Source organism: Dysidea avara, chromosome 4 (genome assembly GCF_963678975.1).
Source record: "Dysidea avara chromosome 4, odDysAvar1.4, whole genome shotgun sequence".
Taxonomy (NCBI): Eukaryota; Metazoa; Porifera; class Demospongiae; order Dictyoceratida; family Dysideidae; genus Dysidea; species Dysidea avara.
The window spans coordinates 1,289,887-1,314,095 of record NC_089275.1 but is presented as its reverse complement, the minus strand read 5'-3'; the positions used below and the strand labels follow the sequence as shown (position 1 = coordinate 1,314,095).

The 24,209-nt window shown below is 36.5% G+C and overlaps 1 protein-coding gene across 1 annotated transcript in view; it reads right to left on the bottom strand.

Annotated features, from left to right (window-relative positions):
- Positions 1 to 330: 330 nt before the first annotated feature.
- LOC136253306 (uncharacterized) overlaps positions 331 to 24,209 on the bottom strand; it is a 54,169-nt gene continuing 30,290 nt past the window's right edge. The window contains exons 9-20 of the mRNA XM_066045948.1: positions 23,211 to 23,372; positions 13,063 to 13,140; positions 12,413 to 12,486; positions 12,231 to 12,339; positions 12,130 to 12,177; positions 12,001 to 12,082; positions 3,654 to 3,797; positions 1,811 to 2,057; positions 1,706 to 1,757; positions 761 to 808; positions 612 to 698; positions 331 to 566 (exon numbers count right to left, since the gene is read on the bottom strand). Of these exons, the coding sequence (XP_065902020.1) occupies positions 456 to 566; positions 612 to 698; positions 761 to 808; positions 1,706 to 1,757; positions 1,811 to 2,057; positions 3,654 to 3,797; positions 12,001 to 12,082; positions 12,130 to 12,177; positions 12,231 to 12,339; positions 12,413 to 12,486; positions 13,063 to 13,140; positions 23,211 to 23,372 (1,242 nt within the window). The 3' untranslated portion in view covers positions 331 to 455. The remainder of the gene's footprint in view (positions 567 to 611; positions 699 to 760; positions 809 to 1,705; positions 1,758 to 1,810; positions 2,058 to 3,653; positions 3,798 to 12,000; positions 12,083 to 12,129; positions 12,178 to 12,230; positions 12,340 to 12,412; positions 12,487 to 13,062; positions 13,141 to 23,210; positions 23,373 to 24,209) is intronic.

Here is a 24,209-nt window from a genome sequence, read left to right as displayed (position 1 = left end):
GGGTCCACCTTTAAGAAAAGATCAGATTGCTAGCGTAGCTACAACAACTACAGCAAAATTGTGCCACCCATGTTACCAAGTTGTTATGTAATTAATGTGATTGGAAGCATTTGAATTGCATTATTAGAAGCATTATTGGAAGCATTTCAGGTAATACTGAAGGCACTGTTGGGCTCGGTTATATCTGCCAAGGTACCATGATGGTATTGTGAGGTAACTGGTTTTAAGGTGACAGTTTGTCCAGAAAAGCCAAAACCTTTATGATCCCTAATATACAGTTCTATCATTTTGTAAGATTTTCTTGGCAGTCACTACATGATCCCAATAAAATTTTGAAGTATATAGCTTTACTGGGGGCATAATATTATCACTTTGAACTGGCACAATATTAATAGTAGCAAAGTTTCATTATCTTTACTTAGCAACAAGTGTTAAATGTCAAAATGTTACAGTTTCTATTCTGCAGCTGGCATCTCTTTAACATATGACCTAGGAATTTTTCCAAAACTGTTGCCTGCCATAGCTTTCACCCATTTATCAGAAAGGTCTTGTTTCCACACTACAACCTGTTGGGAACCACATCAAGCTCTGGTGACAGTACATAAACTAACCTGATCTTTCGCAATGTTCATTTCATCACCTGCACAAGCCAAGTAGTCCTGCACCACCTTCATGACCTTATCACCAGGTTGTAATGGCTATAATTACAATTGGAATTGACACTATAAAACAGTATCTCATGACATTTATATCATCTTACCTGAACAAAATTGGCAGGAAAGAATTTGATTGCCCCCTCGTATTTACCCTATGTGCATTACAGAAGAACAATCAGGTACAAACCATAAAATTTTAGTGCATGCAAACTTGTTATAACCTGATCACTTAAATAGATGTCTGTTGCAGCAGATACCCTATAACATTTCACTATACTTGAAGTCTTCCTCATAAATTAACTGTACTATATATTATATATACTGTATATATTATATAGTGGTATTTTTTGCATAATTTATTACTTTTAACTTCTATTTTGTGACCATCTTGGCTAACTAATTTGCACAACTTCCAAATTTATTTTTATTTTCTCAGCTGTCCAAGAAATGGATCACCAAGTTTCAGTTTGCTGTGGTGAGCAGCTTTGGAATTATAGTGCTCACATTTATAGGCATAACTTCCATCTGCATTAGTCTACAGTGTAGAGATTTGGCTTAAAATGTTCATCATTAATTGGAAGATCAACCAAGGTATGGTGTTAGCCCTGTAGTCACTTGACGTAAACATGTATATGAAGCGGTTGTATTGAAAAAATGATGACAATCTTGTCTGCATGCATCTACCTCACCAAACACAAATGCATGTGACATGTATACCATTTGGGCTAAAAAACAAATTAAAAATTTTGAACTTTCCATGAGAGATGGTACATAGAGTCCATTTGACTTGAGACTGGCATGGCTCAATTAAAACTTCTATATTTTTTCTTTGTAGCATGCATAATTTCACCAATATTTTTTTCCACTTTTCTCAAAACGTATGCTAGGCAGGTTTTGCTGAGAAAGTCACATTTTTCATAATCAGAAATGTTATTGTTTTGAAATCGCTAGTGGCTAAATGATGCATTCATGAAGTTGCAAATTGTTTTTGGAATATTGCTGAAGTAAATTTTTCATGTAAATATTATTGATAAATGCATAGTACGCACTTGCCACCAGCCTCCTTCTGTTTGTGAAGTCACTTCAATGATCTCACCAGGACTGTAATTATGAGCATTGATAGCATCAACATGATATACCTTAAATGCACTTACATCAAATCATGCTCATGTTTGTTTTCAGCAGTGTAACTGTGCAACACCACACATAACTGTACAGCAGTCTCTGAATAAGGTGGTGGTGGTTCTGTTGGTTTAGACAGTTCATCAGATTGCAACAGTTGATGATCCTGTAGAGCCCTCTTAACTATATTGTTTAGCCAATCTGGCTTTTTGGCAACTTCTGGTTTCTTTAGAGTTGTTAACACATTAGAACTTCGTGGTACTTTAAGATCACTGGGTGCTGGTAGAATACATATGCACAAATAATTATGGATTGAAGCAACGCTCTTATTTACGTAATTGAGAATATATATAATAAACATATTTATGAAAGGTATAACTATATATAGGTATAAGGCTATTATGCTAATGAATTTATGCATTATACTCTTGAGCAGTGCTCAAAAATTCACCTCTTATGCTTACGAGAAATACTCATAATTACATGTAATCCCAAAATTTTGTCATCATTTTTGACCAAAAAATTTATTGCCGTATACGTATTAGACAAATGTGACCAAATTTTGGAAATTCACTCTTATGGGTAGATTCGGCACTATAAATATTTAGTTCTGAAACACAGCATTATACATAAGTTAAATTAGGGTAGAATAAATCATAGATACCTTGAGTTACAAGAAAAAATTTAAAAATATTTGAAGGGTTCTCTGCTATTAACAGCAACATGTTAGTTTTAAAATTCTAATTGTTTCAGGCACATCCATAAGGGTGATTTTCCAAAATTTGGTCACAATTTACATTGACATTTCAGCTTTAAATGAGACTGAATTTTGGAATCAATCATTTGACACCCAAAATTAAATAACAAGCTTTTATGGTGCAAATCCATGCATTTGTTATTAGTTTTCGAAATTTAAGACATGCAGGATCTTGCACTAAGCTGCAACATCCCAAACATTAAAATTTTAAATATTTCATGTATGACCAAATAGATAATTAGCCGAAAATTGGTCACATAATATAATCTTGGATTCTTTGAACTGATTGATACATTAAAGTATTTCACAGTGACTGCTTATTATAAAAACATAATTGCACGATTGTTCTATCAGAGTATCTCAATCTTTTAACACAAATTGCATATCCTAACACTGTAAATTCTTTCAAAATTCCAACATAATTCCTGATTCCTAAATATACTTATTATTCCCAAAATTATAACAAAATAATTACTGTATCCCCACCTATTTCACATACTGTAGAATGCTTAGACATAGAGGTTTGAAGTATCCAATCAATTATAGTTTGCCAGTAGGCCTGAGTCAAATATGTTCAAATTTTGTCCAAAGAATTTCCAAAATTTTCACCTATATATTATCCTCTTCACTGTTTCTATTGTGCTTGCATTATGCGTCTAGATTAACAGCATTTCATACAATTATCTTGGAACAATTTAATCAGTGAATGCTCTATTAGAGTATTTCACTACAAAGTGACTGTTCTATTAGAGAGTATAGATATTGTACTTCACTATGCTTCTATAACAACCCAAAATTTAGCAAGCTTTTGCTTAACCACTGATTAAAGTACAATAAAAATGGCTTGTTTCTTCATCTGAAGAAAATTAAATGTAAAGGCAAGCCCTAAACAAGCCAAACTCTTGTAATGGAACCTGGACTAAAGGCTTTGTGATTAAAATGGCAAGGCTTTCAAAACACCAGGGTTTACACAGTTATGAATAATGACAGCATAACATTATTTTATTGTTGATTGTCATTTTCAATTGAACAATTTTTCAATATTGGCTTTTTTTTTGTTGAAAGCCAAGGTGCACTATTCTACAGTGACCGCATTCATGAAAATGTAAAATACTAACATGATGTGGTAGAATCAGAGTTGTGGCTGGTTTCCAGAGGATGAGAGCTTTGATTAGTAGTGATAAGTGCTTGGTCCTCTACTTTTAGAGTAGTTGAACTATCTTGTGAAGTGCTGTCAACTTCAATGTCAAGATGAACATTACCTAAAATTATTGAATAATTATGATGACTTAAGTAACAGAGTTATACTAGTTGTGAATATTTAATTGAGGTCATAAGTATGAAAAGATATGGTCTGAGATAGAGCCATTGGACATAATGAATATGATATTACGGACAGTTATTAGTATCAATACTGCTTTTGCGCAAGAAATATCATACAGTAGGGTAATATTGTATAGCACAATCTCCCAAAATGCTGCCACTAACTAGAATTTTTTATACAATGACACTTATATTCATGGAAGAATCTTAGTGTATGTACATATGTATCTAACATCCAATATAGCATTAAGACTAAGAAAACCAGACCAATAGTGATCCTTTAAATTTGTTGAAGTCTACTTCCTGAGTGCAGTCAAAAGATAGAAGCTAAACAATGCATTGCACATCGAGTTGCAAAAGCTGTGCCACCTTGACCTTTACCTTTTTTCATCTCCAAATTTCCTTGTTGTCATCTCCATGCAAAGAAACCATAGTTATCAAGTTGCCTTACAGGTACATATACAGTAGATGTCACACAACTCTTTGAAGTGCTTGCATTATTGAAAAAAGATAGCAGCTCTCAATTGATTTACTATATAAAACAAGGAAATGCAACCACACCTTTGATTACCTTTCCTTTAGAGACACCTAACTCTATCAGAGGAGTTCAGCAGCAAGATTGAGATGATCACAGAATTAAGACTGAAATACTTGTAATAGAGCAGTCACTTGCTTCAAAACAGCAGCCAAGATTTACTCTAATAAAACAGTCAGCTATTTTGAAGACATAAGTTTGAGCACATAGTCTAAATTTTGAGTACTCCTCAAAGCATAACTGGTCCAAGCCTATATCTGGTGAGTATGTATACTTGCCTAAGACCAAGTAAGTATCATTATTACTGTATAGTAGGGACGATGAAGGTGTGGGCATGGCCAGTGATAAAATATCACCCAAAAACTTGCCTCGCTTTTTCCTCACAATGACATGACAGTATTGGTTGGTTAAAATCAAGCCTAAAAGTGCCTTCAGATCAACCAGAAATGTTTTTTTGTCTTGCTACAGAATTTTAAAAAAAACATTTGTCAGAATTTTCTACTGCCTGCCTGATGCAGTCAGTCAAGCATAGCAGAAAACCGGTTACAACTACAGCCCTACTTCTTTCACAAAAATGTTTCAAATTCACTTAAGAAGAAACCTTTGGCATATAGGTAAGAACACAATGCATGCACTATTGTGTTGCCTTTTATCCTTCTGTGTATACCAATGAAGATTCTTCATCAATAGTAGGGCTTCCATCCACAGGCATATCTACACATTACACAATATTATGCAATATAGTATTGCATGATGCGTGCTCTCATGGACATGTGCTGTAGACATTGCAGTGCTGAGTAAGCTATCCAATATCATCAGAGACAAGTGTTTGCTTTTAACTTTGCTAACTTAACTACTTGTGTTTCTGGACGTTTGCTGTGACCAACATTGTTCACTACAGGCACAGTCCAGACTTCTAAAAGAGGAAGTTTCATTCTCAAATGGTAGACTCCCCAGCAATGTTTCACTGTAAAATCTTCTTTAGAAATGCAATACAGTTACTGTAATAGATTTAGAAGAGAAAGACAATGAGTATTTATAGAGGTACCTATTGCATAAGGATAGCAGTTTCAAGTGTTATTGCTGTAAACAAAGATAAAAGTACTGTTTTGTCATAGTGATAAGTGTTTCTTTGACTAATAAACTGATTTTAGTTTATTGAATTGAAGAAAAACCTGTCAGCAGTCCAGTCAAAGGAGATTCCATGGAATCCTTTGAACCGCCCTCCCAATCCCCAATCCGCCCCTGCACTAGCTGCTTCTTTTTTACTTCGTCATTATCTGGACTGGTAGCATGTTTTCCTTCGTGACTTTCTTTGTGTTTCTTCACATGATTAGGCTTGCGCCAATTATGCTGGCATAATTTCGAGCATAACAGGCTAGCAAAAGCATCAGGAATTAATAGGACAATGTTTTCTTTTGATTAAAACTTACAATGTTCGCACCAAACATACTGCACAACATGAACACACCGCACATTAATACTGCATTTCATATCAAAAACTTTGCAGTGCTATTATTTTTACTATTTCTTGACTTTATTAACACTTTATGGAAATAAGATCGAGTTACTCTAATAGAGCAGTAACCTACTCTAATACAGCAGCCAGTAAATGCAGATATACTCTAATAAAACAGTCAGCTCTCGAGCATAATCTTGATTTTGAGAGCATAATTTTGAGCATAATAGGCTGGATTTTTGAGCACTGCTCAATAGCATAATAGGAAATTTTCAAAGCATAATTGGCTCAAGCCTACACATGATGTGTCAAGCAAACCACACATAGCTATAGTTATGTAAGTGCTACTAACACCATGTAAACAAAGTTAGTGAGTGAACCTTGTGTTAAGCTAGGTAACTTGATGAACTTCTAAGTGAATACAATAATTGTGGTGTGTTATATAGCTTTAGCTAATCGCCAAAAAGATTTGCTGATTACTTGCATTATAACTATAATTGTGCAATGTCGTGACCGGTTTTGTAAAAGTGGTCTTTCCGTGCACATATCCAATTTGCCAACTTTAGTGATTCTCAGTTTCAGCCAGAAAGTTCTATTTTCAGAAATCCAGTTAGATTATTATAGTGTGTTTAGTGGTCAAGAACTTGCAGGAAAAGTTCACAAGCATGTATAAGAAAAACTAGGAATTTTAAACTAGAGTAGGGACAATGTAGTACCACGATAAAAGGTACTGAAACCAGCTGGATTGAAGTTGTCCAATTCTTGTAAAACAATAAGAAGCAAATATCCCTACTGTGCTGTGGAGGTGAAACGCACAATAGGGATATTTGTTTCATGTTTGTTTTACAGTGATTAGACATTACAATCCAGCTTGTTTCAATATTTTTTATCGTGGTACTACATTGCTCCTTAAAATTCCTATTTTTCTTATACTTAATTGTTATAACAAGTACACAAAAAAATTTGGAATTTTCAACTAGAGTAGATACCATAGCACATCGATAAAAAGTACTGAAACAAGTTGCAGTAGTCCTTGATATTAAATCACAGTAAAACAATAAGAAGTGCTATATCCCTACTGTGCTCAAGATACCATAACGGAAATGCACAGTAGGGATATAACACTTCTTATTATTTTACAGTGATTTAATATCATGGACTACTCCAACTTGTTTCAGTACTTTTTATTGATGTCCCTACTCTAGTTGAAAATTCCAATTTTTTTCGTGTACTTGTTAACTTTGTTTGTAAATAATTTTATTATGACTGGCGAACTCATGCATACCGCATTTGAAAAGGCACCGCGTGCCCCAGCTATATCAATTATCATCTGAAAAACGAAGTATCCATTACGCTTGGTTGTCAGCTATGTTCAACCCGTTACACAGCATTTCAAATCAAGAATTGTTTGAAAAGCACCTCTACAATCCACGCATACCGAAAGAAAGAAATCTTGCCGCGCACCCTAATCATATTAATTATCGTCTGAAAAGTGAAGTATCTGTTACGCTTCACTGTAGGCTGTGTTCAACTCGTTACACAGCAGTACGAATCAAGAATTGTTTGAAAAGTACCTCTGCAATCGAAATAGCCACGATGAAAAATATAGACGATTTCCGTTTTGAAGGGAAGCTATCATGTGCTCGCGCCAAATTGACACCTTTCCCTGTCAGCAAAGATGAATGGGAAACAAAGGAGGACACTGGTAAGTCCATGAAGAATGCATTGTACATACTGCGGTATGCCAAAAGGCACCTGTCGGGCTGACGCGTCGTCGAACAGTGAAAAAATCAAACCCGTAGCCTTAGCTGTTATCGAGTTACGCCTGTCTGAAGGCATCAGTCAGTCAGTCACTTACTTATTCAGTCAGTCAGTAGAAAATTCCATTGAATAAAATTTTTTTTAAATTCCGTAGCAACTTGTTGAAAGCATTTTGGGTTGATCTGAAAGCTTGTTTTACCTCACCAATACTGCTTCATCATTGAAAGGGAAAATCGAGGCTGGTTTTTGGGCGATAATATTGTGTGGGCCATGCCTACTCCTTTGTGGTCCCTACTATACAGTTACTATCGTACTGTATGATAGACAGTGAAGACACACGATATAAGCATAATATCAAGTCCTGTGTCTGCAACCAAGTATAGCCGGTACAGGCATGTGAGATATGCACCTTCAAAGTTTGTCTTACTTTCATTATTTTGTTTTGTCTTCTTCTTTTGGCACCACTCAGTAAATTTCTATAACTTGTGCAAGATATAGTTGATTTACTAAGAACATGCATGTTTTAGTGAACAAGGAGTCATGTACAGTTTCAAAAAACTACAAAAGTAATTTTTTGTCATACCTATATGGTAAACTACTTGAAGGAATGACTGAAAAAAAACTGGTCTGCAAATGTAGCAATTATCATAATGTCAGCATTAAAGGATAATGACCATGTTATAGAGCTATAACAAAAAACCAACCATATATGCAAGATATGTGCGATTGAGTTTTGTTAATAAAATGAACAACTAACACGTTACCCTGAAGAGAGTTCAGCAACATAAAAAGAGAGACAATCAAGCCATTATGTGGAGAGTTCAGTAACATTACAAGTCACCCAATAAAGAGTTCAAGTCATTCTGTAGGGAGTTCAGCTATGTTACAGGTCATCTTTTAGAGGGATTAGCTACAGTCAAGTCACCCTGTAGAGTGATCAGCTACAAAAAGTCACCATGTAGCATTGTAACAACTCATCCTAGTGAGTTCAGATACAAATAAGTCACTCTGTTGAGAGTTAACTTACAAACAAGTTACTCTGTAGAGAGTCCAGCTACAGTACGACTTGTAAAATGACTGTCCAAGCCAACTTAGCTGTAATGGTGCTGCATCATTCATTACAATATCACAGGATTGTGCAAGTATTGAGATCCATAGTTCCATGACGTAATCATACAGTACGATAGTAACTGTATAGTAGGGACCACAAAGGAGTAGGCATGGCCCACGAAATAATATCACCCAAAAACCAGCCTCGATTTTCCCTTATGGCGATGAGGCAGTATTGGTCAGGTAAAACTAAGCCCAAACAAGCTTTCAGATCAACCAGAAACGCTTTCAATAAGTTGCTACAGAATTTTAATTTTTTTTTTATTCAACAGAATTTTCTACTGACTGACTGAGTAAGTAAGTGACTGACTGACTGACTGACTGATGCCTTCAGACAAGAGTAACTCGATAACTGCTAAGGCTACGGGCTTGATTTTTTCACTGTTCGACGACGCTTCGGCCCGACAGGTGCCTCTTGGCATGCCACAGTACGTACAATGCATTTTTCATGGACTTACCAGTGTCCTCCTTTGTGTCCCATTCATCTTTGCTGACAGGGAAAGGTGTCAATTTGGCACGAGCATGTGATGGCTTCCTTTCGAAACGGAAATCGTCCATATTTTTCATCATGGCTATTTTGATTGCAGAGGTGCTTTTCAAATTCGTACTGCTGTGTAATGGGTTGAACATAGCCTACAGCGAAGCATAATGGATACTTCACTTTTCAGATGATAATTAATATGATTGGGGCACGCGGCACAATTTCTTTATTTTGGTATGCGTGGATTGTAGAGGTGCTTTTCGAACAGTTCTTGATTCGAAATGTTGTGTAACGGGTTGAACATAACTGACAACCAAGCATAATGGATACTTCACTTTTCAGACGATAATTGATATAGCTGGGGCGCGCGGAGCCTTTTCAGATGCGGTATGCGTGGGTTCACCAGTCATAATAAAATTATTTACAAAAAAGTTAACAAACCTACACACAAAAAAATTTGGAATTTTCAACTAGAGTAGGGACCATAGCACATCGATAAAAAGTACTGAGACAAGTTGGAGTAGTCCATGATATTAAATCACTGTAAAACAGTAAGAAGTGTTATATCCTTACTGTGCTCAAGATACCATAACGGAAATGCACAGTAGGGATATAACATTTCTTATTGTTTTACAGTGATTTAATATCATGGACTACTCCTAATTGTTTCAGTACTTTTTATCGATGTGCTATGGTCCCTACTCTAGTTGAAAATTCCAAATTTTTCCATGTGCTTGTATAAACCAGTAGCACACAATTATAAAAGATCATGCAGTTTTAATATGTTATAACTCTTTAAGCAGGGGGGCCAAGGGTGGCTGCAGCCCCTGTGAAAAAATTATGGAGGGGCTTAGCCCCCCTAAAATTATTCAATAGCATTATTCGAAATACTCTAATAGAGCAGTCAAGATCAAGATACTCTAATAGAGCAGTCACAGTATTCTTTGAGGAGCAGCATTAAACACCTTACAAGGAGTATCTGCCTGGCATTGACTTATTATGTAAATGTTGCCAATTGTAAAACCATACAGCTTAAGTGTGTAGGCAGGTTTATGCTTCATAATATGACGATAACTTTAGTTCAGAATGAGTCATTGACTTCAAATAAACATTAAATTTAAGGTCTTTAATTTGGTACTATGTTGTAACAACATAAATCTGTGTTACCGTAAAAGCAAAGGTAGGTAGTGAATAAGTTTACAAAGACAATGTAATCTCTACAGGTTTTAAGAAGACTGATAAGCTTGAGTACATTATGCTCTTTAAATTAAAATATGTGTGACTTCTACTAATCCAGGAAGTACTCTAGGAAATCAATTTTGGAATAATGGGTGAATATAAAGATTCCAGAAAGAAGGTATTTTCTGCAGCTTAAAATAAATCAAACTTTCACGTGTGTGCAACTATTTTAAGGTCATGCATTAATGAAGTGTAAATGGTGTGTGCATGTTAGTGTGCTGGCTTGATTAGTGTTAATCAAGGCAATAATGATGGAAGACTGGTGCATAACCTATCAAATAACTGAGAATCAGTCATCGTTACTATCTGGCCAACCATCTTCCTCACTACAGGCCCTCAGGGAGACTGACAAAATATTTTATTGCCGAATTTTTGGTACAAAAATTGCTGCAAAGGTCACAACATGTGATGGTACTACATCAAAAACATAAATGTCATTAAGATTACTGTTGTGATTGTGAAAACCCAACATAATCACACAAGCCTAATTTTATAATGGGTAAAAAAAATGAAACACTTTGTTTTTGGGTCTAATAATAATATTGTGGATATCATCTTGTTTGCCTAATAGTATTCAAGAGAAGATTGTTTTGTTGTAGTAAATCAACGGAAATGTAAGTTATGGGCATTTTTATCCATCACATTGAAGATACAGTTCATGATCAATCTTTCTTCACTGACTTCATCTTTTTCTGTGGTGAAAAAAGTAATTCCCTATTCATGGTGAATATGATTTGCAAGACTCAACTTTGTATACCATTCTGTTCATAAATTACAACTGTTTTAGTAAGCACCTGTAATTATTTTCCCTATATACTTGCTGTACAAATTGATTTTTCTGTTGTTGCCACTTTGTAGCGCCGTAATGAAGTTCTTGATAGGAGGCTGAAACTTCTCACCAGAGCACACTTGGTGAAGTAGCTAAATTATAAACATGTAACAATGAAGAATTTGAAAAATGCATGGTCATGTTGGGTTTTGCAGATCCAGTCATAGTTGCTTTGGAAAGTTTCATGCTTTTTTCACAAATATGACAACTTTCGTACTAAGTAGAGATGTGTTGGTTTCGCTGGAAATTTTTTTTGGAATAATGGGTAAATAAAAGTAATGAGCAAACTGAAGTGAAATTTTGTGAGAAAGACTTAAAATTTGCACAAAAGATTAATAAAACAGTCACATGCAATGAAATATCAACAATACATAGCCAATTGTTATGGGAAGAACAAGTTACGATCGATATACCCTAATAGAACAGTCACTTATTTCATTACTGTGTTAAGCAAGCTTCTTGCCATATATAGTAAGAGCAAATGCAGATCAAAATAGGCTAATAGAACAGTCAATTTAAACTGAAATTGTAGTTTTGCACTTTGAAATGAATTAACAAAGATTAATGCTAGCAAAATATATATTTTTGGGCAAAATATGGAGCATAATAGGTGAAAAATTAAAGAATTGCTGGAAAGTAAAATTGGTAGAAAACAAAGCAAAATAGACTCATCCCTGGTACTATGCCGCTCTACTATAGAGCAATTGAAATTATGTACCGTTCCTTACTAGCACTTTCTCCTGTTTGCACTGGTGGATTACTACGCTGCCTTAACATCTTCTTCTTTGAAGACTCATTTCCCACAGGCGACTATACATGTGGTGTAATCACTAATTAAACAGTAAGTTAACACGAACCTCTACTGTAGATATTGCATCATAGCTAACTGCTTTAAACAACTCCAACTGCACAGATTACATCTTCTTTGTAAACTTAATTCACTACCTAAAATATGTACCTTTGCTTTTACCACAGTTTGGTCCATTCGATATAGCATTAGTTTTCCCTTTGCATCTAGCAGCTCCCCTTCTTCAGAGCGTGGGTTAGACTTCAAAAACTTACCGAAACTGTAAACATGGATAGATTATATTACAACCTATGTATTTTCACTATTTTGACTGGATATATAATATTACTAACCCCTCATAAATTTTTGGCTTTGATTTATCAACAGATGTTATTGTCAATTCAACCTCACTGTTCAATCGTATAGCCTGCAACAACATTAAAGCATGTAAGCATGTATAATGTGTGCCTAGCACATCATATCAAACTTCACTTATTAATAGCCTTCATGCAAAAAAAATTTCATGATACATTGCTTGTAAGCATATTTGATGTGATTTGTTTGCACAAAAGAAACTTTTTTACACTTAGTAGCTAAAGCAAGCTGACCACATGTCAAGATAATTTTTTATAACAGCAGTTGTAGGCAACACTGATCTACAAGCAATGTTGTATAGCTATCCATATGAGGCATAGCTAGAAAAATTACAAATTAAGACTAGCTTACTAAGTGTGTGACTGCTCCACTGCAGTAGCAAAATGTTTTGCAATGCTGACTAAGGGTACAGTAGAAAAAGATTGTTTTACCAAGTGTTTGACACTTGAGTTGAAAATTGATGGCTATATGGTATTAAAGGCAGTAAGCTACACAGCTATAATGCTTGGAAACTTTGACCCTTGAAATAACAATGATATACGTAGATGGCCATTATGCATAAGAAATTAATAATTACCATTAAAGAGAATTATATTATATACAACATATGTGTATGTCAGACACCTACTTCATCCATCAGTTCCTCGTGCTCACTTTTCAATGCATCTTGTGTGATACTAACATCTTTTAGCTCATTTTCAAATTTCTATGGTGCAATATATTAATAACAAATGCAATAACAACAACAATTACAGCCATTACCACCTGATTGTGACTTTATATCATAACACAAACATAAAACCACTAAACTTCAAATGAAAATTTCCAAGTACATTTCTTATAAATCCTAGCTGGCCATCACACCGTTAAGGTAAATACATTTTAATCTACCATGGCCTTGATGTTGGAGTAATGCCCCAGTTTCCTTTTATTAAAATTGAAGCCAAATTAGATTGTGGGAGTTTATTATTATTGCTTAATATGTAATTGATAACCCATTAATTGCTGTAGCCGCCATATGGCAGCATGGCATTATAAATCACACAGAGAATGAAATCTAGCTCTGCTACAAACTGTTTAGCAGATTCAACAGTGAGATGTGCTAGACATGCCCACAGGGGTCCCATTTCTGGGATAACCAGATCTTTCCCAGACCAGTGCATGCATGATTGTTATGTAATCGCGGGTAAGTGTTTGTTACTAAATAGGCAAGTTAAATCATTCTTTGAGTTGAAATCTATTGTACTACTGTACCAAGAAGACACTACTATACATGGATGGAGATGGGGGAGATGATCCCCAAGGTGAGGCATAATGACTATACATCACACTTAATTGCTAATGTAATCTAATCTAAAACAGCCAAGCTGTAAAAAAAGTGTGCGGCCCTCAAAAAGGCTATGGTGAAAAAGATGTGAAATCCAAGGTGGCGGCCAAGAAATGGCTGTGATGGTAGGTTAATGGTAAAACTTTTAATAACAACAATTCAGGTGAATTTTTGTGCCGCTTGCATGGTCTTGGCACAAAATTCACCTGAATTGTCATTATTAAAATTTTTACCATTAACCTACCATCACAGCCATTTCTTGGCCACCACCTTGGATTTCATATCTTTTTTTACCATAGCCTTTTTGAGGGCCGCACAATTTTTTACAGCTTGACTGTTTTGGATTAGATTTCATTTCTTTTTGTATTTGTATACCCCCAAAGCCTGCCTATGGCCGGCTTTGGGACTTTTTTAACCTATCTTTTTTTCTTTACTACAGGAAGAAGAAAAGATGAAGTAGATGTACTTTAAATATTTTATCAGTAAATGTACAAATTATACTAGTGGGGCAAAAAAATTATTAATTTTCAACAAGTAGAATAGGGATCAAAGATTTGATTTTGAAAAATACTGCGTAAACAAGAAGTAATAGGGATGATAATCCACAAAATTCTATGCATCATCAGTCTACTTCTTAAATATACGTTCAAAAGTACATGATTGTTTAATAAAGAAACCCATTGTAATATCAACTGGCAATAAACAATTACATAAATAAGTTTAATAAACAATTAGTTAACAATACAGTTAACAATACAGTAAACAATACCACTTTCCTTTGACGAGTAGATAAATCCACTAGTGTGACCGTTTACTGCAACGAAGCGGTGCGAAATCTCAACACGAGTAAAACACACGCTTGACAAAACGTGGTCGACTCCAATTAAAGTGCTGAGTATACGGAGTATCCCGCTTTTTATTTTTCAATCGCGTACGGAAGGGACACACCCCTTTTCAATTCGAAATTTACCAGTGTGTTCCAATAGCTTACAAGCCTTGTTATGTCGACTCTTAGCTGGTAAACAGCTGAAGAATATAATAGAAAGTATACACGAAAGGCGTACAGTAATAGTTTAAGTGACGAGGTGCGGGCCACACCCCCTTTACTGTCTCATAATGAAGGAAGTCTAAAACCCGAGTTTCAGTGAACAATAGTTATGTTTAATGTTTAGTGTGATACAACTTGATGCATTTTAGTCCTGTGAGCTAAAGCAATGGAATTTTAAACAATTCTATATTATCATCTGTATGGCTTCTCGATCGAATGGCGTCTCGAAGAGTGATTCTTGCTCTATATCTCGCAATCGCATTAGAGAGGGAAGATTTTAATACCACACAGACCTGGGTACGAATGTTTTTTAAATACGCCATACGTTTTTAGGGCTGATATCTACTTCCTACGAGCTGTAGGCGCGCGAAACAAGAAAGAAAGAAAGAAGAAAGAAAGAAGAAGATGGAGAATCTAACCATTTTCAAAATTTTAAAAAACACCTAAAACCATTTCCCTTACTTTTAATACTTGTTGGCTAGTGTTGTAAACACAAAAGAAAGGTCTAGAATGTTTTAGAAATAAAATCTAAAGCCCGGAAGGCTGCTTTTGGCGTGCGTTCTATTAGAGTGTTTTGAAAATTTTCTGCCTGATCCCTATTATGTACCACTACCGTGGTACATGATATATATATATATATATATATATAATACATATATTGATTACAGAAAATCTCCATGGTGGTTTCTTTGTAACTGAACACTCTACAAGGTGACTTCTTCTAATTGCTCTCTCTACAGGGTGAATTGTTTGTAGCTGAACGATCTACAAGGTAACTTCTTCTAGCTGATCTCTCTACAGGGTGATTTGTTTGTAGCTGAATTCTGTACATGTGATTTGTTTGCAGCTGAGCTCTTTACAGAATGGTTTCTTTGTAGATGATGAACTCTCTACAAGGTAACTTATTCTAACTGATCTTTCTACAGGGCAATTTGTTTGTGGCAGAATTTTATACACGGTGATTTCTTTGCAGCTGAATTCTCTACATGGTGGTTTCTTTGTAGCTGAACTCTCTACAAGGTAACTTCTTCTAGCTGATCTCTCTACAGGGTGATTTATTTGCAGCTGAGCTCTTTACAGAATGGTTTGCAGCTGAACTCTCTACAAGGTAACTTCTTCTAACTGATCTTTCTACTGGGTGATTTGTCTGTAGCTGAACTATCTACAAGGTAATTTCTTCTAGCTGATCTCTCTACAGGGTGATTTGTTTGTAGCTGAATTCTGTACAGGTGATTTATTTGCAGCTGAGCTCTTTAAAGAATGGTTTCTTTGTAGCTGAACTCTCTACAAGGTAACTTCTTCTAGCTGATGTCTCTACCAGGTCACTAGTTTGTAGCTGAGCTCTCTACATGGTGGTTTCTTTGTAACTGAACTCTCAACAAGGTGACCTCTTCTAGCTGATCTTTATACAGGGTGATTTGTTTGAAGCTGAACTCTCTACAAGGTAACTTCTTCTAGCTTATCTCTCTATAGGGAGATTTGTTTGTAGCTGAACTCTCTACATGATGGTTTCTTTGTAGCTGAACTCTCTACAAGGTAACTTCTTCTAGCTAATCTCTCTACAGGGAGATTTGTTTGTAGCTGAACTCTCTACGTGATGGTTTCTTTGTAGCTGAACTCTCTGCAAGGTAACTTCTTTTATTGATCTCTCCACAGGGCGATTTGTTTGTAGCTGAACTCTCTACATGGTGGTTTCTTTGTAGCTGAACTCTACAAGGTGATTTCTTCTAGCTGAACTATCTCTTTCCATACTATAGTTGCATGAACTCCCGGCGATTTGTTTGTAGCTGAACTCTCTACATGGTGGTTACTTTGTAGCTGAACTCTACAAGGTGATTTCTTCTAGCTGAAGTATCCCTTTCCATACTATAGTTGCATGAACTCCCTACAAGGTAACTTCTTCTAGTTGATCTCTCTACAGGGTGACTTGTGTGTAGCTGATCTCTATACAGGTTTCTTGTTTCTAGCTGATCTCTTGAATTCTCTTCAGGGTGACTGCTCTATTAGGATGACTGCTCCATTAGAGTATCTCGATCTCGCACTTGCTGCACTAAGTTGGATTTCGTGTTATAACTCCGTGGCTTTACGTCTGATTCTTCTACACCAATGATGAACCTTCCTAAGATGATTACTCCATCTGTACAACGATTTTCAAAGCATTACCCCAAGCGGTTTATCTGGTAGGCGTGGCAAGCAGTCGTTTTTTTATTAGCTAATCTCGATTGCATAATTGTTACACACTGTTGGTGTTTTCATTGTATCTTCCTGTTTTTTAGCTCGACTTCTTTCAAACCACAAAAGATTTGAGGTTCAATAGTTAACCTATTCACTCACCAATTTTCAGCTTCTTCCCATACACGGTTTACCCTGTAGGTGTGACAACATATTGGTGTTATTTGTCGTGAATAATCGCTCATAACTCTTTGCCTGTTTATCGTATTCCAGCCAAAGTTGGTACTGCGATGCGCCTTTATATCCCCTTTCTGTGTGCCAAATTTCAAGGCAAGCGGATATGGCGTTCGCGTTTTATAGCAGTTTTTATAAGTGTGCGACAAGAGGAAGAAAAATAAGAAGAAACTGAGTCAATTTTTGAAGTCGCATATCTCGGGAACGCGTGAAGCGATTTTGCTCAAATTTGGAATGTGGAGTGCTGCAGTTGGAGGGCATGTCCACAGCAAAAATAGTCGTGTTTCATCAAGGAAGCACAGAGCTACGGAGGTGCGAAAATTGTGTTTTCTTTCTTCCTGTCAATATACTCACGGGTGTTACGCGCCGACTTCTTGGGCTGCACAACACTACCGTGTGTCTTGATATGGACAAGTGAGAGACTAAGGGTTACAGATTTTGGGCAAAAACCAGTTGATTAACCTTTTTTGGCTTCAGACAAGAGCAACTTGGAGTAACCAGATTACCACCAGTACTGTATACCCTTTCTGCTCAAATATTTTTTATCCTGTGCTGATAGTATGCTTGGTGAATTTTCCACCACTCAGGAGGGTTAGACTTCATTTCCAGTCAAGATAGCATAAAGTACTGAGTCTACTCATCTTGGATATGTTGTTCAACACTCTTAGCTCTATCTAGTTGAGGATGTAGATGCTTTACCTCGGCCTAGTATGCCAGATAATTTTCTTTTTTTTTGTTTACAGGTGGTTGGCAAGGCTCATCCTGTTGACATGCTTCTGTTAACATTATTCTCCTGGTGTGGCTCAAAAGGTAGTATGATACTGAGCATACTATACAATATGTGACTGCATGGGCATGCAAAAATTAGGGCATGTGGGCACATGAATTTTGCCTACGTTTTCAAACTTCCATCACTCATAATTTTTCATGCCACCATGCTATGGCAATGCAATTTTTTCCGCTCTTAGTAAGTGGCTTTGATGCAAATTACAGAATGAAAATATTCTGTTCCAGTACTGCAATATCACTTGTAGTGTGATGGGGTGTAGTTTGTGCCCACATGCCCTGTTTTCGCAGGCCCGGTCACATATCATGATATCACCATCAAAAATGTGCCAATCATTAATGTAATGAGACCTTGCACAAGTGACCTGTCTTGACAAAAGAAAGTCTTGGATAGTGACCTCATAACAAAGAAAGAAACCACATCCTATAAGGACAATGATAAAGATAAGGATAAAACCATATGTAGACTATGCTTCCATGCTTCAGGTAATAATATGTCGAGTCGTTTGTACCATCACCATTCAAAAGAATAAGCCGCTATTGTTGAAGCAAGAAAAAAGAAGAGGTATCTGAGACAAAGCAAGAATTAACTTTACCAGCAACCATAAAGTGAATTCAGTGTTATCCCAGGTGGGCTCAAGAATCACTAATGCCCTGTCTCATTTCATTGCGAAGGAGATGATGCCTTTTAACATTGTAGAGCAGCCAAATTTTAAGGAGCTGATGAGTATACTTGAGGAATGGTATGAAGTTCCATCTAGGAAAGATGCTCTCTATGTGGATACAAGGGGAAGAATAGCAGAGTCTATAAAGAATGCTGAGTATTTCTCTATCACTACAGACATGTGGTCTTCTAATACAATGGAGCCTTACCTTGCAGTTACCATGCATTCATTTTGTTAATAAGGAATGGGAATTGCACCTTTGTTCTTGAAGGCCATATTGTTGATTGTCTTGTACTGCTTTTGCAAGGTGTGCTGGAGTCATGGAGATTGTCTGAGAATCAACTAGCGTGTGCCAACTTCTAACAATGGTTCAAAATATAGTTACTGCTATGAGAAAGCTGGAGTCGAGCTGGCTATCATGTTTTGGCTACAATTTGCACTTGGCCATCACCAACTTGATGAAAGATGATAGTCGATATTGACATTTCACATAAAATCATTAATGCATTTCCTCATAGTTGGAAAAAAGTTAACTTCAGGTTGAATTAAACTTACCAAGCCACTCGCTAGTCACAAATATACATTTCAGCTTTATTATAAATCTTTCTCTCAGGATTATGTAACCATATGGGGTACTAGGTACAAAATGCTCCAACGATTGCTGAAAGTTATGTGTCAAGTGCTTGGTGAAGATCCCAAGACTAGTCATCTTAAGCTTTGATGGCAGGATACAAAGGTATTAGAATCCACTTTGGTGGCACTAAACCAGTAGTAGACTTCACAGATACTTTAGCTGCTGAAAAGCAGGTGATCACCTCTTGCTTGAAGCCAACGTTGAACCACTTCAAATAGGTGGAAAATGAGGGAGGTACCACCTTGAAATAATACATGAATACAAAATATCAATACAAGGAAATTATGCAGCTTGGCTTATCGGTGTCTGTAAAATACTGCGGTTTACCGATGAAACCAGTATACAGCTCAAGCCTACTAGTGGATGTTAGTGGATATCAATACAAGGATATTTGGATTTCTCAGTATCAGTCACTTTGATGATCACCTCTTGTGTTTACTGCCTTGGTCATCATTCTCAGTTTACAAACAAGTCCTAAGTGATCGAGCATGGCTTCATGTATACCTACAAAGTTCAACTCACCTTAGTAATAAATCCATGCAAACAGTACCTATCACACATTCTAATAATAAAGTGGGCCTGGCTCACAAAATAAGCCGGCCTACTGCAAGACTAGACTATTCCTCAAACAGGGATTGCCACTATTGTGCTTCTTGATTCAGATGCAATCAGTAAAATGCAGACCCTTTGTAGCTGTGTAGTTGAGAAGGAAAATCTTAGAATGCAAGCTATAGCAACTGTGATTTTTTATGCGAACTTTAAAAGCAAAAATCCTGAAACCCATGAAATGTAAGCTGGCCATCATCTTATTCATGTATTGAAATCATACCAAGGAATTAATTTCCCATATCAACACTTTCCATATTTAGGTAGATGCCACATGTACAAACTTTTTATAGCACTCACGCTACTGTAATTGGTATTACTAAATAGTAGACACTATAATCATAGCTATATGCTATGATTGACTCTACAGGTTGATTTGTTTGTAGCTGAACTCTCTACAGGATGGTTTCTTTGTTACTGAACTTTCTACAAGGCAACTTTTTTCTAGCTGATCTCTCTACAAGGTTACTTCCTCTAGCTGATCTCTCTATAGGGTGACTGTATCTAGCTGAACTGGTTATTTGTTTGCAGCTAATCTCTCTACATGGTGGTTTCTTTGTAGCTGAACTCTCTACATGATGGTTTCTTTGTAGCTGAACTCTCTACAAGGTGATTTGTTTGTAGCTGAACTCTCTACATGATGGTTTCTTTGTAGCTGGACTCTCTACAAGGTAACCTCTTCTAGCTGATCTCTCTACAGGGTGATCTTTTTGTAGCTGAACGCTCTACAGGGTGATTTGTTTGCAGCTGAACTCTCTACATGATGGTTTCTTTGTAGCTGAACTCTCTACAAGGTGACCTCTTCTAGCTGATCTCTCTACAGGGTGATTTGTTTCTAGCTGTGTGACAAATCACCAGTAGAGAGTTCAGCTAGAAACACATCACCCTGGAGAGAAGAGGTCATCTTGTAGTGAGTTCAGCTAAAAAGAAACCACCACATAAGAGGTCAGCTGCAAATAAATCACTTGTTGAGAGTTCAGCTACAAACAAATCCCCCTGTAGAGGGATCAGCTAGAAGAAGTCACCTTGTAGAGAGTTCAGCTACAAAGAAATCACCCTGTAGAGAGTTCAGCTAGAAGAAGTCACCTTGTAGAGAGTTCAGTTACAAAGAAACCATCATGTAAAGAGTTCAGCTGCAAACAAATCACCCTGTAGAGAGATCAGCTAGAAGAAGTTACCTTGTAGATAGTTCAGCTACAAACAATTCACCCTGTAGAAAGGTCAGCTAGAAGAAGTCACCTTGTAGAGAGTTCAATTACAAAGAAACTGCCATGTAGAGAGTTCAGCCTCAAACAAATCAACCTGTAGAGAATTCAACTACAACAAATTGCCCTATAGAGGGTTCAGCTAGAAGACGTTACCTTGTAGAGAGTTCAGCTACAAAGAAACCATCATGTAGAGAGTTCAGCTACAAAGAAACCGCCATGTAGAGAGTTTAGCTGCAAACAAATCACCTGTAGAGAGTTCAGCTAGAAACAAATCACCCTGTAGAGAGATCAGCTAGAAGAAGTCACGTTGTAGAGAGTTCAGCTACAAAGAAACCATCGTGTAGAGAGTTCAGCTACAATGAAACCACCATGTAGAGAGTTTAGCTGCAAACAAATAACCTGTAGAGAGTTCAGCTAGAAACAAATCACCCTGTAGAGAGATCAGCTAGAAGAGGTCACCTTGTAGAGAGTTCAGCTACAAAGAAACCATCATGTAGAGAGTTCAGCTACAAAAAGATCACCCTGTAGAGAGTTCAGCTAGAAGAAGTCACCTTGTAGAGAGTTCAGCTATAAAGAAACCATCCTGTAGACTCTGAGAGTTAAGCTGCAAACAAATCACTCTGTAGAGAGTTCAGCTAGAAGAAGTCACCTTTTAGAGAGTTCAGCTACAAAGAAACCACCATGTAGAGAGTTTAGCTGCAAACAAATCACCTGTAGGGAGTTCATCTAGAAACAAATCACCCTGTAGAGAGATCAGCTAGAAGAGGTCACCTTATAGATAGTTCAGCTACATTTCAAGTCACCCAGTAGAGAGATCAGCTGCAAAATAATATCCTGTGGGGAATAATGGGCATGTAATAAATATATGTATATAATTTGTATAATTACTAATAAAATCAAAAATAATTGAAGTATTAAAAATCTTCTTTAAGTTCTTTTCTTCTTCCTGTGGTAAAGAAAAAAAACACATCGGTTAAAAAAAACCCAAAGCCATCCATTGGCCGGCTTTGCAGTATACAAATACAAAAAGAAGTGATATCTAATCAAAAAAAGCCAAGCTGTAAAAAAGGTGTGGCCCCCAAAAAGGCCATGGTGAAAAAGGATGTGAAATCCATGGCGGCGGCCAAGAAATGGCTGTGATGGTAGGTTAATGGTAAAAATTTTAATAACGACAATTCAGGTGAATTTTGTGCCGCATGGTCTTGGCACCAAATTCACCTGAATTGTCGTTATTAAAATTTTTACCATTAACCTACCATCACAGCCATTTCTTGGCCGCCGCCTTGGATTTCACATCCTTTTTCACCATGGCCTTTTTGGGGGCCACACCTTTTTTTACAGCTTGGCTGTTTTGATTAGATATATTAATCATTATACTTTAAAAGTGAAGTAGAGATACAAGCAATAAAAAGTTTTGAAAGAATGATGGTATTACAGCATAGTTTGGTGGGAAAATTCCTACTTTGGCATTAAGCAAAATGATTCAATGTTATAACAGGCCACTATAGAGATTTTCCCACTGAGCTATGCTGTGATACCATCATTCATCTCTTGTTTCATTACTTGGAGCTTTTCAAAAAAATCCTTTGGAAATAATATGGCACTTCCAATACCTTTCCAATGACTTGGAAAGCACCTGAAAGTTGATCATTTATTGTATTGATTGAAATGTTTCCTCAGTTAGTTGATTGGATCCAAAACCCCAATTCATAAACATTACATATATAATAGCCTGTTCAGGATTTTGCTCAGCCGGTCAATTGGGATTTGCAATTAATCAGTTTGGTGATTAATTTGCAATATTATTTGACACAATCATTTAATTAGAGCATTCTCTGATTAGACAATTATTGATCTGTTAGATTATCACAATTGTATGCTAAAACTGCATGCAGCTAGTTGAGTATATTGCACAGCAATAGTTGTTTGTCATAAGTATTGAATGCAGTTCATACTGTTATACAGTATGCATACAATACATGCAGACTTATGTATTATGTCATATAAATTGAACGATTGATGCAGCATTTTAATTTGGAGTAAGGAAATATTATTTACTGTTATGTATACTGCTTTTAGAAAGAACATGCACCCACCTCATGAGCGTAACCTGGCTCTGGATGTACATAAGTCTTTATTGGTGGAGGAATAGGAGGGCCTGCTTTCTGTGCAACAACAAATCCTGAGATGTCACTAGGTCCATCCACTGTTTCAATTACATCCAGAAATGATTCCATTCTGCTCAGTGAGGTTTTACTCTGTGAAGAGAGAGCAAAATATTGCTACACAATTACAGTACCAAATACGTACTTGTAATCAACAAGGCTAAAAAATTAATCTAACCGGTTAATTTACCCACTCACTGCCATATCTGCCAAACTTTGGCAAACTTAGTTAAGTCTTGTGCAGCACCCCCAAAAGCGTGTGGGTGATGCAAAACAATAATAGTATAGGATGATTAAACCCATGCCTTATTAAGCTTCATAGTGTGACCTTGAAAAATGTCAACCTTCTGACCATGATTATAAGCTTATATGGGAAAACCATAGCCCATGCAGATGACCTTTTTGTTAGCACAAGTGATTGGGTTTGTTGGCACTGACGCGTGTAGTAGCTCCTCAGGATCAGGTAAAGCCCTCTGCATCAGTGAAGATGGACGAGATTCACTATGAACATGTTTAAATATTTTCAGATGGACATTCCACAGATACTAGCTCTCACTTTCAATATAGTGACAGATCACGAGATAGAATAATGCACAATTGGCAAAAAAACTTTGGTGAAATATTGGTGATTCGCCAAATTCGCCTAAATTTTTTTACCGCAAAAGTTTTCTTCCATACAGTACTCTAGACTTCTGTAATACAATTTAGTAGCCCCTGTGCTTATCCAGTAGTGGTCATGCCTATAAGTAAGTACTGCATGTAGGAATACCAATACACTGGTCCATAAATCCCAGTGTGTGGGGGTGTAGAGTTCCACACTTGGTGATCATTACCACACAGCTAAACAGGGCAGCTCTGCTACTGTAATACGATTAATTACTGTAGTTATATCACTAAGTGATAACTAATTTATCACCCTGTAACAGAGCC